Source organism: Prionailurus viverrinus, chromosome X (genome assembly GCF_022837055.1).
Source record: "Prionailurus viverrinus isolate Anna chromosome X, UM_Priviv_1.0, whole genome shotgun sequence".
NCBI lineage: Eukaryota > Metazoa > Chordata > Mammalia > Carnivora > Felidae > Prionailurus > Prionailurus viverrinus.
The window spans coordinates 12,373,576-12,391,973 of record NC_062579.1 but is presented as its reverse complement, the minus strand read 5'-3'; the positions used below and the strand labels follow the sequence as shown (position 1 = coordinate 12,391,973).

The 18,398-nt window shown below is 44.2% G+C and overlaps 1 protein-coding gene across 3 annotated transcripts in view; it reads left to right on the top strand.

Annotated features, from left to right (window-relative positions):
- MAP3K15 (mitogen-activated protein kinase kinase kinase 15) overlaps nucleotides 1–18,398 on the top strand; it is a 123,803-nt gene that overhangs the window by 36,380 nt on the left and 69,025 nt on the right. For all 3 annotated transcript variants that reach the window (XM_047843445.1, XM_047843447.1, XM_047843446.1), the window contains exons 4-6: nucleotides 4,619–4,812; nucleotides 7,846–8,014; nucleotides 10,022–10,128. In XM_047843445.1, coding sequence (XP_047699401.1) covers nucleotides 4,619–4,812; nucleotides 7,846–8,014; nucleotides 10,022–10,128 — 470 coding nt within the window. The remainder of the gene's footprint in view (nucleotides 1–4,618; nucleotides 4,813–7,845; nucleotides 8,015–10,021; nucleotides 10,129–18,398) is intronic.

The window sequence follows — 18,398 nt, the reverse complement described above, 5'->3', positions numbered from 1 at the left end:
CTTTTTTCTCTCTGTTCCTCAGACGGCATCATCTGTTGATCTGTCTGCAAGTTTGCTGATCCTTTCTTGCCCTCAGATTTCCTGTTGGGCCCCTTCAGTGAATTTTTAATTTTGGTCCTTGTACTTTTGAACTCCAGAAATTCCATTTGCTGGTTTGTTTTTTGTTTTTGTTTGTTTGTAATTTCTGTCTCTTCACTGACATCTTCTATTAGATGAGACATTGCCATCATACCTTTCTTTCATTCTTTTCAGGTTGGTTTCTTTAGTTCTTAGAATACCTTTATAATATCTGCTTTCAAGTCTTTGTCTCCTAAATCCAGTATCTGGGCCTTTGCAAAGGCAGCTACTATTGCCGGCTGTGTTTCCTGTGTATGGATCACACTGTCCTGTTTGTTGGCATGTTTTGTTTCTTTTTTGTTGAAAACTGGATATTTCAGATAATGCATTATAGCAACTCTGGATACTCATTTCTTTCTGGCTGTCTCTGGTGCTTATTTTTGTTGTTTGTCGGTTGGTCTGTTTGTTTAGTGACTTGAATAGACTAGTTCAGCGAAGTCTCTTTGCTCCACAACGTGCGGCCTGCGGTGTGACTCTTTGGAGGGTACAGCCTCGGCCATGTACACAGCTACTCTGACCTTGCCACCCCCAGCCAGGGGTGACTGTGATTATACCTGGGCTCTCCTTGACTGTATCTCTCCCTGATTTCCTTAAGTTCTTGTATTGAGAATACACCTTAATTATTAGCTGACTACTGTGTTTTTTTTTAATTTTTAATTTACATCCAAGTTAGCATATAGTGCTATAGTGATTTCAGGAGTAGATGCCAGTGATTGATTCCCTATGTGTAATACCCAGTGCTCATCCCAACAAGTGTCTTCCTTAATGCCCCTTACCCATTTAGCCCATCCCCCACCCACAACCCCTCCAGCAACCCTCAGTTTGTCCTCTGTATTTGTCTCTTATGTTTTGTCCCCCTCCTTGTTTTTATATTCTTTTTGCTTCCCTTCCCTTACGTTCATCTGTTTTCTTATCTTAAAGTCCTCATATGAGTGAAGTCATATGATATTTGTCTTTCTCTGACTGGTAGTTTCGCTTTGCATAATACCCCCTAGTTCCATCCATGTAGTTGCAAATGGCAAGATTTCATTCTTTTGGTTGCCGAGTAATACTCTGATTACTGTGTTTTTGATGAGGCCCAAGACACCAGTGTTCCATAGTCTGATATAATTAAAGTTGGGTACCTTTGCGGGGGTGGATAAGGCCTGTCTCCAAGGTTTACTCTGACCTCATGAAGGTTCTTCTTAGCTCTCTCTTCCCTGTTTGTCTGTGTTAAACTAGCTGGTCTGTCTTTCACCTATTGCTGTCCTGGAACTACCAACTTCCTCTTAATTTCCTGCCACAAAAATCTCCGTTGTTTTTGATAGTGCTCTTAAGTTTGCACTTGCCCATGCTGTGTTCTGCATCCTGGCAGTCCACTTCTGGGTTGCTGCGGGCCTCTCCCTTCCTACAGCATGCCTCTAGTCCTAGACAGAGCCTGTGGCCCACTGCTCCAGAGCTAGGCGGTGGGGGGTAGCGGCCTACCTCTCTCAGATCGCTCCCCTGCTTTCCAGGGGGGTACCGAGCAAGGATGGCAGCGCCTGATCTTCCCAGCTTGCCTTTCCTGACGTGGAACCTTTGTTCTATGTGATCTGGGACAAAGACACTCAGAGCCCAGTTTTCTTGGTGAAATAGGCCAAGCCAAGAAGATCAGGGGCTGCCACCCTTGCTTGGTACCCCACGCTAAAGCAGGGGAGCGTTCTGAGAGAGGCAGGCTCCTCCCCCTGCCCTGGTCCTCTTTCTTGCAGTTGCCCAGGATAGAGCTTCTCCAGCACAGGGCCGGGGTGGATGAGAATGCTGGCGGCCTGGCCTTCCCAAGGAGAAACTGTCAGAGTAGAGGTTGTGGGGTGAGAGGGAGCCCCGTCTACTTGGCTGTACCCACTCAGGGCAGCATTTCTGTCACACTCGGCTGGAGGACGGGAGAAGCGGGTCATAGCTCAAATGCTAGAGTCTCGCTGTTCTTACCAAGATTAGTTGATTTTCTTGAATAAATGTCTCTCCGTTGGTATATGCTCTTCACACAATTCATAAAGACTTAAAAAAATTTTTTTTTAAATTTTTTATCAGCTAGGGCTGTTTTTCTGAGGAGATAATCTGAGAAGGTTCTCACCGCCCCCTGCCCCCTTCCCATCTAGCTCTTTTTGGGGGAAAAAAAACCCAACTCTGCTTCCTCACAGATATTTTACCTTCTAGACCTCACTGATCCACATAGCCCTCTTCTCCCTCTGTCTGAAATCGGAAGGCTTTTTACCATAAACTCAGCTACTTTGTGGAAGAACCAGTTTACGCTTCTGACTGAATAAATGGCTTTTAGCTTACCTCAACAACATGGCATTTTGTTAGAGATGAGGGAGAAATCAGAGTCTAACCCACCACATCCTGACTTTGCTGGTCAATACCAATCTCTCTGAGAATTTGAAGATCTTAACTGGGGTCTTTGTTCTCCTGGTGCAGGCACTTCCCAGTGATTGCTGGGAAGTAGCTGGCAGTCTTCTCCCTGTTCCCCAGTTACCACCCACAACCCTGGATTCTTGCCATCTCTGTTTATAACGCACTGGTATCTGCATTTTGAGTGGTTGAATCCCACTATCTGGTGCCCACAGGGACAGTCTTCAGCTATTGTTCTGCAGCAGGGTAAGCATTCTCAGAAAATCTTATTTTCAGGAATAATGGGATATCAAGGAGCTTAACGTACAACGTGGCTGGCCTGCCACCTGCTTTTGCATCACCTGTCAGCTCAGAAGGGTTTTTCCACTTTTAAGTGTTTGGAAGATGTCACAAGGTGAGGAGTATTCCAGGACATGTGAGAATACGAAATTCAGATTTGTGCCCACAAATAAAGTTTTATTGGGACATAGTTATGTTCGTTTCTATGCCGTCTACAGTTGCTTTCATGCCACAGAGGTGAGGAGCTGCAGCAGAAACTGGCCCACAGAATCAAAAACCCTTACCGTCTGGCCTTTGACAGAACAGGTTCGCTGACCCAGTCTAAGATGTGTTTGAACGAAGCAGCGCTAGTAACTTTTTCTTAACAAAACAATTCAGGGCCTAGAAACATGACTGAGTAGGACTTAGAGATGCCCTCTACAAGGTACAAAGGAGAGAGAGAGTCTCAGGACAAGGAGTTAGAGTTTGAGTTCAGGTGGAAATAAGAAATCCACCTGTTCTTGTGTAAGCAAATCTTACTCAAAAGGAAGACTTAAAAATATGAGTCATGTAGGTATTTGAAATCAGTTCCCCAATGTGGTAGGTTTTCCCACAGCTTCTGTTTGATCTGAGATGGTAGTGTTCTGACCATTTTTTTCTGTATTTAATGAATTTCTTTCTCATTTGGAAGAAGCTATATTGCTTATTTGGTTTCCTGTTCTTGGGGAAAGTGTGCTTCCCAAGGTTATGTGTGTATTATTCTAAAATGTTTGAAAAATTCCATTAGTCTAGTTTTAAAAATTAAGGAGGAAAAATCAGATGAATTATTTCTGGCATCATATACATTCTTTAAAACTAAGTGAAAAGATAGGAATTAGGAAGTTTGGAATTTTAAGCTAGTTGCTTTTTTTTAATTTTAAATTTATTTGTGCTTTTATTTTTGAGAGAGGGAGTGTGAATGGTGAAGGGGCAGAGAGAGAGAGAGACAGACAGACAGACAGACAGAATCTGAAGCAGCGTCCAGGCTCTGAGCTGTCAGCACAGGGCCTGATGTTTGGCTTGAACTCATGAACCGTGAGATCATTGACCTGAGCGAAAGTCAGACGCTTAACCGACTGAGCCATTCAGGTGCCCCAAGCTAGTTGCTTTTTATGACCGTGTAGTCAAAAGATTGACTGACAGAAGAAGGTCGTGTAAGAATGTATTTTAGTCTCAAATGTGCTAAAAAATTGAGCATTATCTAATGCTTTTCAGAAGTAGTGTTTATGCTTTACAATGGATCATGATTCATAGTCAAATTGTAATTAATTCTTAGAAAAAAAGATACTGTTTTACCTGAGTAGTATTGGACAATATAAAACTTTTTAACATCCTTTTCCAAAATAGCTCTAAGACTAGTCATAGTTATTGATACCTGCTTCCTGCAAAACAATTTTTACTCAACAAAGTTTAGAATAGTTCAGCTGTGGTTAAATTATCAAGTAATGGGGCTTTTGCATCTATGCTGAAAAAAAGAGTATCTGCCTTTACATTGCAGTTCTTGGTCATCAGTGGGTCCCAAGCTCACTCTGATTTGGGGGGCCCGTAGTGAAATGATGTAGTGTCCAAGACTTGAAACCCTAAAAGCTCTGCCAGTGAAGTTCAGAGCCGTCCACAGATCAGTCCAGCCTCTGAAACCAAATTTTTGTGTTGAAGCTTGTGGAATTGAATGGTTTCCAGTTTTGTGCCTGATAGACGCATCGTCCTTTTGCACACACAGTTAATCATTCTCAGGTACTTTCTCCTTCCCTGCCCTACCAGGTTCCACCTGCCTGAATCCACGGCTTTGCTTCTGCATCAGTTACTTTGTGAAACGTGTTTTGTTTCTTTTTTCCAGGCATCCAGTGGAAATTATTATTTCATCCCGTACATTGTGACACCATGTGCTGATTATTTCTGCTGCGAGAGTGATGCCCAGAGGCGTGCCTCGGAATACATGCAGCCCAACTGGGACACCATCCTGGGCCCGCTGTGCGTGCCCCTGGTGGACAGGTTTATCAGCCTCCTCAAGGACATCCACGTGACCTCATGGTAATGCCCATTCACCGTCCTCAACCCTGGGAGCTTTGCCAAACATTGCCCTTCACGTTCATGGAGGCAATAGACCCTTAGGAGATCATAATGCCCAGAGAATGGGGAACCCTAGCTAATCCTTTCTAAGTTCTTCTGGAAGCCTTTATTCTTCTTGCTACCTCACTAAGTTGGGCCACTGGGGTGTAGCCAAAAGAGAGTAGAACTGGAGTTAGGAGGTGAGGTTCGAGCCTGTATCTGTCGCCAACTCCCCATGTGACTTTGGTAAGTCTCTGTAGCCATTTTCTCATCTAGAAAATAAGGAAGTTAAGTCACTGGTTTTTGCTTGCTCTTTCAACCCTAAGATTCCTTGTTTTAAGATCATTTCTGAACATGATTTCACTCCCCCCTACCCATGCAGTTGTTGGGGTTGTTAAAATGGCTCAGCAAGGTCATTCAGGTCATAAATTCTTGTGCTATAAAGTCAGATCTGTTGAGTCAAGCCACAGCCATCCTGATGTCAGGATGTCTTGGGATGTGTTCTTTGTAGGCTTATGTCGGAGAAGGTATGGAATACTCATTCAGAGGTGAGCAGGTTTGGGTCTGAATCCTGGCTCAGACGATTCTGTGCTTTACAGCCTTGTAAATGGCAGCTCACCTGTCTGAGCGTCCGTGCTCAAGGAACCATGCCTTAGCATGTTCTCACTCCAGAAGTGGGAGGCCACAAATTATCCACTAAACCAAAGCATCTAGTGATTTTGCTTGCAGCCAGTTTAAAGGATTTACTCCTGTAAGTTTGGTCACAAGAAGGATTCGTCCTTGCAAAACAAATGAAAATCCAAAGCCCTGGCAGAATTGACTTACATTGAAATGGAAAGGACCACACGTCCCGCTGTGGCTCAGGTGGCAGCTCCCCAAACTGTGACATGTGACTGTTGTGGCAGTGGCGTGAGGTACACGCTTGCTCACGGTCTGTTCTCTTCTTCTATCCTATCATCTCTTATTTGGACGCAGAGTTCCTTGTGTACACTTTAATGGGAAAATGAGACTGGAAACCCAGATCTGTGTGACCAAATGCCAACGCAGACAGCAAATGGGGTCCCTTTGTGGCACATTCCTGCAGAGCCTGACTCGATCACCCCTTGCTGCTCAGTGAACATTTTAGTGACGTTTAGAGAGAAAGCTCCTCAAATACCATGTGTTTAGGTCTGACAAGGAAATAGGCTGGTTTGCGTCTGCCCGACGAGCAGGGTCTCGCAAGAAGTCGACCCGAGTTTGTTTTTCATTAAGCGTGTGTATGTATCAGTAGGAAAATGCCTCTTGAGTAGTATCATTTCAGGGGACTTGAAATACCTGTTGGTCACTTCCACCCCTTGATTGGTTGGTGAGAGGGTAAATGGTGCTTCTGGTATAAAACCTGTACAAGAGGGGTGGCAGATATGTCTTTAGCTCAGGTGTCAACTCCGATGGATTGGTGACGGCTGCCTTGGCCTTGTGCTGAGAAGCGGTTTGAAGCCATTGCCAGGTTCACATCGATTAGCAGCATCTTCCCTCATTACCACGGGCAGAAATGGCTGCATGTGAATTACATAGATGGTGTCCCCAAGCCATACTCAGTTCAGTGTTTTGTTTATTTACTTACAAGGTATGACTTTTCTGAGGTTTCTTAGTTTATTGAGACTATTTTTCAGAATTAGCCTTGAAAACAAGACTAAACTCAAGTATAACTTTGTATTTGTAAGGCTAAACTAATAACACTTTAATATCATTGATGCCTTTATGGTCCACCAAATGGACAGTGGCTGTCACCCAACTTAATGACTCATTAGATTAATGACAGAATTTTAAACACTGGTAGAATCTGCTAATTTGCTCATTGGGATGATAAGCAATAGACAAATAAGAAGAGAGAAAAAAGCAATGCACTAATTTTCTCTGGGGCATCACTTCATTCTTGAAATGTTAATCGAGGTCCTATTATAAGCATTGGACTAGGCTGTGTACTCTATTCATATTTATTTGGCATAGTTTTATAATAAAAATAAGTAATATTCTTATTCTTATGTATTGTATCTCTTTCTCTCAAGACTGTTAAATTGATCCTGCTCCTTTCTTTAATGAATGGCCTAGTTTTTCTCTGTGGCGAAATCCTCCCAGCTACCTAATGGGATGAGAGTATATTACTGCTTGGCATTGCCCAGTCTCCATGAAAACATTGCTTGGAAAGTAGGCAACCTATTTAAATCTACGGCCATTGTAAGTTGGCCTTCTGTACATCAAATTGGATCATTTTTAAAGGTTCTAAACCAAGTCCCAGGTACTAGCATTGATTCTTTGAGAGGCTGTGGTAAGGGATTCCAGTGTGGATTTGAAGTGCTTTAGATGTTTTCATACATCTCTATTATTGACTAGATCCCACCGCGAAGGAAGATTAGTTTTACATCAGAAGAGCATTCTGGCAGTTGAAAATGACCAGGGGAGTGAAGGGCAGAGGTTGTTCATAAGCTTCCAGGCACAGCTTCTTGGATTGCTCGTGGCCACATCCAGTTTCCGGCTCTTGGCCAACCGGAAAAAGCTTTGGGATTATTAGGTGGGCGGTACCCGATAGATTGATTTGAATGACATTCTCAATGTACCGTGTTGCATGGTTTTGGGGTTATATTTGGCTCTGTGATAATGCGTTAATAGTGGGGGAAATAATGATTCAAGTAAGGTAACCTCTTGCTCTCTTTGTGTTTGAAAATCTCGGGGGAGGGCTCAGTAGCAAGTCCTATGCGTCATCCAAATACAGATGGAGGTCAACTTTGAAAATATTTTCAAGGTCATAATGAACTGAATTTCTATGTTAATGTCAAGTGGTTAGTTGCTACAGAATGGGACTAGCAAGTAGGACAGGTCTCCTCTCTCTGCTGGTGCAGGGAGGCTTAGGTCTGGGAGAGGCCCCCGTGTGTTAACCTGAGTCGTGGCTGCGAGAACCTAGTTTGAGCTGCTGAAGGAAGCGGAGTCCCAGATGCATGTAGACGCGACTGGGGGTTTTCGTATTTCCCTCTCCAGTGTTTATTACAAAGAAGCCTTGTTAAATGACATCCGGAGAGCCCGAGAGAAATACCAGGGTGATGAACTGGCGAAGGAGCTGGCTCGGATCAAGCTCCGCATGGACAACACCGAGGTTCTGACCCCAGACATCATCATTAATTTACTGCTATCCTACCGCGACATCCAGGTATGAGTACCTTTAATGGAGGCTAGCACGTAGGGGGTTCTTTGGCATAAGGAATTAATTGCTCATATGAAGTACTCTTACACCAGGTGTATGGTTAGGTATCTATTTTATAGACTAAGTAGGTGTATGGCTAGGTCATAGGTCACCTAGCATATCTGTTGTGGTTGTAACATTGGAGGTTTTGTGTGATCAGATGGCCACTCCAGCAGAATCTCATACACAGTACTGCTTAATAAAAGGAACTTAGAATTTCACAGTTTAGATGCACTTTATGCTAGGCACTGTTTCGAGCTCTTGGCAAATACTCATTAATTTGATTCTCTTCACAAGTTTACGGGATGTATAGTCTGATTATCTCCGTTTTACCAATGAGGAAATATGAGGCAGAGAGAAGTTAAGTCCAAGGGTCACACGGCAGTTGGCAAAGTCACAATTTATACTGAGGCAGCTGGCTCCATTGTCCTTGCTCTTAACTCCTCCACTATGCCTCTTTAGGCCTTTGTTGCTTCTTTCTTTGTTTCCCACCACCCAGTAATGACAGAGCAAGAGTAGCAGAGGCACATCCAGGACCCAGGGAATGCAGACACTTATTCTAAAACAAGCATCAGAGACTTGTGGAGAGTCCTTGAGAAAGAGTTTATGAGATGCGGTACCATGAAAGAAATGGTTTCCTCCCTCCAAGTTAAATGCTTTTGAGCCATTTGTAAGGATGTCTTGACTTCCTTCCCTTTGGGGGAACACACGATAGTGGGCCTTCCCTGCAGAACTCTACAAAGCCATATTGGAGGTTGTGGACCACAGGTCTTTAAATCTAAATGAGCGAGGCATCCCTTGACGACCCAAAGGAAGAAGGGTCAACCACTAAGGCACACCTGCCTGGTGACAAACAGGCGCATCTAATTGACTTTAACAGCAGATGCTGTTAGGAATTTTGACAATGATTAGATAATGGCCTAGGGGACAAGAGAATGGGAATGACCTTTTTGAATCTTTCTTCCATCTGAGCTGCTGGCTTCCTTCTGTCCTTGCCGTCACACATCTTTTTATAACCTTCCGTGGGTAGGACTCTCAGGCTCAAAGGTAAGCCAGAAGCTTACCCCAAGAGGGATACACTGTCTCCTTCTCTCGAGCAGTGGCCTCAAGGTGCAGAGGCACACGACAGGCATGGGATTTCAGTGGGAAGTCCTCTTCAGCTAACTGTGGCTGATTGTCAGCAAGTTGGCCAGTAACCGGGATTCAAAGCCTGGCTGGAAGGGTAGCAGATGGCATTGCTCAGAGGGGACCCAGCTGAGACAAACACAGTAGCAATTTTTCCCTGGGTAATTATGCAGTTTAGAGCTATGGTTTTCAACGAGGGGACATGTGACAGTGTCTGAAGACATGTTTGGCTTTCACAACTTGGAGGCTAGAGGGAGGTGCTACTGACATCTTATGGGTCGAGGCCACGGGTGCTGCATAACATCCCAGAATGCACAGGACAGCCCCCACAGCAAAGAATGATCCAGCCCCAAAATGTCGATGGTGCCAAGGTTGAGAAACCCTGGTTTAGATGAATTCACTTAGTTCTGGCAAAATAGGAAGGACCTGGCATGTTTCCTCTCTTAACACAGCAAGTGACCGTAAGATTTTGTGTATGTTTTTATCTCACTCATCTTCACCCACAGCTGTGCTCTTAGTGTTAACTCGCCTGCCCTCAAAGCGTGGTAGCTATTTTCGGGCTGCTGGACTCATTTGCTTGCTTTTGTTGCCTTTACACTTCTTTCCCTTGATCTTTTTGTGGCCTCTGGTAGCAGGGATTTTTTGTCTGTCTTCTCTCTCATCCATTTTGGGTTTGAAAACAATGTTATTTCTGTTCTCTTATGGGCTGTAAGTAACGTCACTAAATGCTGTGTGTAGGGAAAAGCTTGTATTTAAATGCTGAGGCAGTCATGTTTATAACTGTTCAGAAAAATCTGTGAAGAGCTGTGTGTTTCGTCTCCTTCTCACCGTGGGACCTCTTGCCAACAGGACTATGATGCTATGGTGAAGCTAGTAGAAACACTAAAAATGCTGCCTACGTGTGACTTGGCCGATCAGCATAATATTAAATTCCATTATGCATTTGCACTGAACAGGTAAGTGTAATAATGTACGTATAGAATTTTGAAATCTGCCTCCTCTTCTGTTCTTCTTTTTTTTAATGTTGGTTTATCTTTGAGAGGGGGCGGGGAGAGAGAGAGAATCCTAAGCAGGCTCCGTGCTGTCAGCACAGAGCCTGATGCAGGGCTCGAACCCACGAGCTGTGAGATCATGACCTGAGCTGTACCAAGAGTCAGATGCTTAACTGAGCCACCTAGGCGCCCCCAGTCCTTCTTTCATTCACCTCTCACTGAGTCTGAGCCAGATCATTTGCTAAATGCCAAGGTTATGAAAATGGGCAAGGCATATGGTCTTCGTCTTCGGGGATTTGGTCTTTGGAGCATATGTTCCAGCTGTGAGGCCAGACATGTAAATAAAGCCCTAAGAGCTCAGAGTAATAAATGCCTTAATGAAGGTTTGCCCAAAATGCTGTGGAAGCATACCAGAGGGAGGAAGTTATTCTCCTTAGAGGTTTTTCTGTTTCTTTTGGAGAGAGAGCACAAGCGAGGCAGCAGGGGGTTGGGTGGGGCAGAGTGGGGGGCAGGGAGAGAGACAGAGAGAGAATTTGTCCAGTAGGCTTCATGCCCAGCGTGGAGCCCAGCACGAAGCTTGATCTTATGACCATGAGATCATGACCTGAACTGAAATCAAGAGTTGGATGCTTAACCGACTGAGCCACCAGGCACCCCTCTGCTTGGAGGTTTTTAAGAAGCTTCCCTGGGGTCTTTTGGGCTGGGTTTGGAATTCATAGTAGGAATAACCTTGCGGGCAGGAGAGAGTGTGGGATGGGGATGGTGAAAAGGCCGTTCTGCTTGGCCAGAACAGAAATCGGAGCTTAGTGTTCTTCATGTGCAGGGTGCCCTCAGGGAGCATCCAGGGTGACTATAACATGGGACACACGGGAAGCAAGCACATGCCATGAGGCTAAGTGTGGAGGGTGGGACTATGTCTTCAAAGGACCTTGTACACCTGAATAAGGAGTTGATAGTATCTTGTAGATGGTGAGGGACTAGTTGAAGCAACAGGATGACGTTGTATGATAGGAAAAGTAGGTGCTGTCTTCATTTACTAGTATGATCTGAACTTCGGAATATAAATTACTGAGCTAGATAGTCTGTGAGACTTGGAAACTCCTGCCTGGAGACCACGAGCCTCAAAAGCTTGTGTGCTGGGGGGTATTAGTTCAGATGCTGTAACAAAGACACCTCAAATAAAATGATTGAAGTAAGATCAAAATTTCTCTTTCACATGGTAGTCCAGTGGTGAGTGGGCCAGACTAGTGGCATAGCACGCTCCAGGAATTGTTCAGGGACCTGGTTTCAGACCATTTTGTAGCTCTTAAATCTGCACAAGTGTTGTCTTCTTCTAGTTGAAGACAGGTCGCTGCTACCCTGTTTTCCCAGCCTATGCAAAGGGGGAAACAGTGGAGACTCAGGACAGCCTCCTTTAAAAGCAAGTAGAATTTGCACATGACACTTCTCACATTCCACTGGTGAGGGCATAGTCACATGAGTCCATCTAGCCGTAAGGGCAGTTGGGAAATGTAGTCTCTACCTGGTTGACCATGTGCTCATTCAAACTTGGCTACTGTGGGTTTGGAGGATGAATTATAAGCTTGCCATTTCAACCTTCCAAAATCCTAGATGCCTAAATGTCTTAATCCTGCAGTCTCCCTTCTTCCGTGGGTAAGATACAGGAAGGAGAGCAGCATTAGGTGAATATGGTGAGAGCCATGCCCAGATATACTTACTGTGTGACCTGCCTCCTGCCGGGGCCAGAAATTGGTCATATTGAATTATAAAGCAGAAAACTCTGGGAGGGTGTTCAGACTCAGCCTGAGAGCCAAAGAGTTTTGGCACCTCCTCATCAACCTTCCATGGCCAACATCTTCCACGGGGAATGAATAAAGTGAGTATAGGAGGTGACCTGGGTTAGAGGACTCCTGTGTCTAGTTTCTCGGTCTTGGCTTGGTTTCAGCAGCTGGATTAGGCTACACATTGTGGGTTTGCCCCGGCAGCATCTGCAGGACAGCAGATGTGTTCAGAAGCCCATGGCTTCAGGAGTCTTAGAACCCACGTGACATCACGTCTCTCTCTTATGTTGAAGTAAAATGTACATGCAGTGAAATGCATAGATCTTAAGTGTACAGTTGGATGAATTTTGATAAATGGACATAGACTGTACACAACACCCTTATCAAAATATAAAACATTTCCATCCCCTCAGAAAGTTCCTTTGTGCTCCTTTGCAGGCAGTTCCCACCCCTTTGTATGCAACCGCTGTTGTAACATCTGTCAGCCTAGATCAATTTTTCGTGTCCTTGAACTTCGTATAAATGGAATGACACAGTGTGTATTTCCGTTGTGTCTGTTTCCTTCACTTGGCATCATGTTTGTGAGATTCATCCGTGCTGTTGGATGTATTCTTAGTTCGTTGATTCTTGTTGCTGGAGAATAATCCGTTGTGTGGATATACCACAATTGATTTATCTGTTTTATTGCTGATAAACCTTTAGGTTGTTTTTACTTTGTGGTGCTAAGAACAGTGCTGCTATGAATATTCTTGTGCATGATTTTTGTACATATATGGCACATTTCTGCTGGATATATAGCACACGTGTATGTCCTGCTGGAGTAGATAATGGCAAACAGTGATAGGATTTTTATTCCTTTTGGAGGGAAGATTTCATGATCTCTGTGAAAAATGTGCCTCCTCTCTCCCCGCTACTCTTTTTTTTTAAGTTTATTGATTTATTTTGATGGGGGGAGGGACAGAGAAAGAGCAAGGGAGAGAGAGAATCCTGACCAGGCTCTGTGCTGTCAGCACAGAGCCCGATCTCACAAACTGTGAGATCAAGCCGAGATCAAGAATTGGACACTTAACCTACCGAGCCACCCAGGAGCCCCTCCCCACTGGTCTTTAAACTCAGCATCCCAAGGCAGGGAGTGTTGGGAAGGGCATCTTCATTAAGCCCAGAAAACAAAAGAAAAGTCTTGTAACTCTGTTACGTCAAAGTAGTGTGTGCCACTTTCATTCATATTTAATTATACTTGATTAACCCTTGATTTGTAAGGATTAAATGAGCTGGCACTGATGAAGTTTCTGGAAGAATGCCTGGCACAGTGTACAGTGCTATGAAAAAATGGTTTGTTAAATAAAAATGAAGAGGGCCGTTTAAGTCACTCACCACCATGTCTTCTCTCAGATGGAGTAGAGGTAACTGCTGTCAGACAGAACAAAATATTCTGATTGCCATCCATTGAGAGCACTAACAGAGAAAAACGAGTTTTAAAATGTAAAACCAGTACCTAAGAGAAATGGGTGTGGCAGGATGAAGTGATCACAGGGTGAATGAATGTGTTTCCAGTTTGGAAGCAGAGTGACTGGGACTGCACACTACTGACCCACCTTGCTGTCCGGTGACGGCTTTTTTCTTTCTAGTCACCTTAGATGGTGGCTCTTTGTGATAGGCCAGGCAAGGTCCTCAAAGCCAAGAACTTCCTTTTTTCCAACGGACTAGGGATTTTCTGTAATATTGCGGTATTTGTTATCTGTGTATATGCAGTCTGACCCTGAATTTGACATTTTTGCTTTGGGTAGAACTTGGCCAGCTGTCAGCATATGCACAGTAGAATTTGGTACTATGTACAGTTTTGAGAAACTTTATGGCGTTACCCTGTGTCTATAAAGGGGAATATAGTGGTAGACAAATAATATTCCTGCATTACAGTTGACCTTTAACTCAGGAAGTGGAGCAAATCACGGCCATGAATTAGTTACTAAAGTTTGGCGGTAATGAACCACATTTGACCCTCAGATGGCAAGGTGTCCCTGTTACTAGGAAAGCTGGCTTGACCCAGCTAGCTCTTCCTGATCGCTTGCACTTGAGCTGTTCAGAAGCTCATTCAAAGCTGCCTCAAGTTTCCTTTGAGCAGTTAAACTGCTTGCCACTCAGTGGCCTGCAATCCTTCATGGGCAGTTTTTATTTGCTGTTGTTTTTACAGACAGGACTTTATTGGATATGTTAATGCAGCCAGAAGAACCTGACCAGGTTTCCAAGCAGCAGGCAGAAAGATGGTCTGGAAGAAGAATAACGGAATCAAAGTACTAGGTTAAGAACAACAAAACTGTCACAAAATAGGAGTGTTCTCATATTCTCCTTTCTGCATCTTTGGGTCAAAACTGCTAACTCCAGCAAAATTTAACTCCTTGAATTCCTCAGCTAGTGGAAGGGAAGCCAGATGCTTGATGCATTTATTAGAATATCTGATGTATCATTCTATAAGTAAGTTAAGGGGAGTGATAGAGGCAGGTACGCTGTGGGGCCTGGAAATGTGTGCAGGGGCGATAGTAAACAGATGTTACGAAATCCAGCCTGTGCCAGAGAGGCCACAAGCTTGTTCCAGAACCTACAGCAGTCACCTCATCTTTAGCCCCTGGACTCCAGCTTTGTTATTGCTTGGGTGGAGGGACACGTGTCCCCAGGAGGGCAGTGTGGGTTCCTTGTCTCTGCCGTAATCGCCAGCATCCTTTTCTTTGTGTCTTCTGTTTATGTATACCGTTCGATCTTGCCAGAAATAATGTATGTATTTATATAGCCATTCTTTAAAGTTTATTTATTTGAGAGAGAGAGAGACCGTGTGAGCAGGAGAGGGGCAGAAAGAGAAGGGGAGAGAGGATCCCAAGCAGGCTGTGTACTGTCAGCACAGAGCCTGATGCAGGGCTTGAATTCATGAACTGTGAGATCATGACCTGAGCCAAAATCAAGAGTCAGATGCTTACACGACTGATGTGCTCCTATGTAGCCATTCTTTATTAGGTGTTTGTCAAGAGTAGGAAAATGATGACCTAAAAGCATGTTGCAAAATAAGGATATCTTTGTGGTAAGGGTATCTTTGTGGTAATCATTTTCCTGGAAGTGAAGAGAAGCATGAATCTTGTGAACTGACAGGAGTCATCTGGTCCAAACTCTTTATTTTAGAGAAGAGGAAGAAAGAAAGAAAGGCCAGGGCCCAGAATATAACAGCTGATCAGTAAGAGATCTGGGACCACAACTCCCCAGTTTTAGCAAAGTGCTCTGGATACACTAGATTTTTTTTTTTAATGTTTGTTTAATTTTGAGAGACACCAAGAGAGCGTGACTAGGGGAGGGGCGGAGAGAGAGGGAGACACAGAATCTGAAGCAGGCTCCAGGCTCAGAGCCCCGATGCAGGGCTGGAACCCACAAACTGTGAGATCATGACCTGAACCAAAGTCAGGTCACTTAACCCACTGAGCCACCCAGGCACCCCTGGGAACACTAGTTTAATGATGTCATGGCATAATCCATGAATCTCTGCCCAGAAAGCTTCCTCTTCTTTTTCGTCTACCTGAGGGATAGCCAAAAGAATCCTTGGGCCTCTTGAACTGTAGAGCCATCCTTTTATATGTTCTCCTTTGTCATCTGGGATGAGAGCATTAGGTGGTAGTTGAGTATTGAAGCCATTTTCCTAATACATACTTTTTATACCAAAAGACCAGTTGCAATTTTTTTTCTGAGAAATGTACTATCTCCTTATGTTCTGAGTAGTGGCCTTGCCAATAATACATGTTTTCCTTTGTGTGTGTGTGTGTGTGTGTGTGTGTGTGTGTGTGTGTGTGTGTGTGTTTGTTGATTTTTGACAGATAGGCAGAGTATGTGAGAGTGGGGGAAGGTGGGCGGGGGGACAGAGGATCCTAAGTGGGCTCTGTGCTGATAGCAGAGAGCCCAGTGGGGGGTTGGAATTCACAAACCCACAAGATCATGACCTGAGTCTGATGCAGGGCTTGAACTCACGAACCGTGAGATGATGACCTGAGCCGAAGTCGGGTGCTTAACTGACTGAGCCACTGGGTCCCCCTACATGTTTTCCTTTTGAAAAGCATTTATTCACAGAACTTAAACCACCTCCATCAGTCCTCCCCCTGGTCTTCTTGGGCCTAAGGTATCTTCCTTTTCTGTCCAGTTCCTGCTTTGGTTTCCTCCCTTTTGTTCCCCTCTCTGCCCCCCCCCACCCCAATTAATGACTTCTGTGTCAGGGGAGGCCTTTGTACTAAAGAAGGAGACCGCTCATGAGGGGTGTGTAAAGTTAACAAGTGATGGAAAATACACTCACACATGTGATACATTACACACACACACACACACACACACACACACATACACAGTTTGAGAAATATTTCAAAACCACTCTGCTGTTTACAACCCATGAAACTGTGGAATGCACTGCTGTGGAAAAAATGAGGATAATGGAAATTAATAAGATGGGATTTTTTAAATTTCAATTCCAGTTAGTTACCATAGAGTGTAATATTAGTTTCAGGTGTACAATACGGTGATTGGACACTTCCATGCATCACCCTGTCCTCATCACAAGTGCACTCCTTAATCCCCATCACCTGTTTCGCCCATCCCTCCACTCCTCCCCTCTGGTAACCATCAGTTTGCTCCCTATAGTTAAGAGTCTGTTTCTTAGTTGGTCATCTCTCCATTTTTTTTCTTTGCTCATTAGCTGAATTACGGAAGCAGCCTAAGTGTCCATCGATAGATGAATGGGTAAACAAATGTAGTATATATGTACAATGGAATATTATTCAGCCACAACAAAGAATGAAGTCTTGTCATTTGCAATGACATGGATGGATGTAGAGAGTATAATGCCAAGTGAAATAAGTCAGAGAAAGACAAATACCATATGGTTTCACTCATATGTGAAATGAGATGGTTTTAAGAATTAAGTTAGAATTTGTTTTTTTTTTAAGAGTGAGAGGGAAAGAGGCCGAGGGAGACAGAGAGAGAGCATCCCAAGCAGGCTCCATGCTCAGTGTGGAGCCCAACACAGGGCTGGATCCCATGACTCTAGGATCACGACCTGAGCCGAAATCAAGAGTTGAACGCTCAACTGACTGAGCCACCCAGGCGCCCCTTAAATAAGAATATCTTTAAAAACTTAGCACACAGTGCCTGGCACATAGAAGATGCTGAGTGAATGCGAATTGCCCTTCTATTTCCTGACAGAATCCCAACCACCTGTGTTCTATTATCTTCCATGATGGTATTTCAGGAAGGCTTCTTAAGAGCTAAAATCTAGAAAGCCGTTTGGAGTAAAATGTGAAAGTTAGTTCATAGCTTCTGAGTTCTTGTGAGTAGGAGTCCTTAATGGAGAAACTTCGCCTAAGAGTTAGGGAAATGGTCCCATGTGACCTGGGTCCTGCCTTGCCTCCTGTCCCGTTCCTGGTCCACTGCCCTGTCACCACCCTCACCTGCCTTCATTTCTTAAGAGAGGCAGGCTGTTCTCCTCATGGGTGCTTCCTCTGTCTGGAATGCTCATTGCTTGCCTGACTGAATCTGATGATCCTTCAGGGTCTAGTTAAACGTCCCTTTCTAAAAGATTGGTGTTGCAAAGAGTACCATACTTAAAAACAATGTCCCTGCTGTTAGTCATTCTCATAGCACCTGCTCTCTTCCTTCATAGCACGCACATTTCTGTGTTTACTTGTTAATATTAATTCTCCCTCCCACTAGACTAAATCTGAAGGGGGCAGGAGCCACAGTATACTAGGTCATTGCCTCCCCTGTGCCTAATAACATTGTGCCACCCACAGAGTAAGTGCTCAGTATTTGTTGAGTGGGTGAATGAATGAATGACTCAGTGATCACCTGTGGCCTACAGTTGGAGAAGATCCATATGGTGATAACTGGGTGCTACAGTTAAGGGCTTGGTGTAGTAGTAGGCAAACCTTTTGAACTTTAGATGTGTGAAAATAAACATATCTAAGTCATATGTGTTCAGTGTACACAGAAAAATATAAAGCAGAATTACTGGCAATGCCACCCTTAAAGTAGGGCATGGTCCAAAGCAGGGAATCCCAGAAAAGTGAAGGACTGCATAGGCCAGGTCACGGTCAGCAGTGATGGAAGTTTTCCTGGTGCGGGATCCAAGGTGTCTGTTCAAATGCGATTTCATATAGACTCAGAGGGGAACTGGTCTTTATCACCAAGGAAACCTGTGCATTCTTAGTGGTGGTGGCTTGTGTATTGGTCAGGGTTAGGGTAACTGCTATAACAAGTAGCATATAAATTTCAGTCTTAACATGATGAATGTTTGTTTTCACTTACGAATCATTCCAGTGTGGATGTATCCTGGTTGGGCAGTCTCTTCTCCAGGTGATTGAAAATTCAGTCTCCTTCCATCTTGGTGCTCTGCCCTCTCTTCGATCCTCCGCTCTCCTTTCACCAGATGATAAG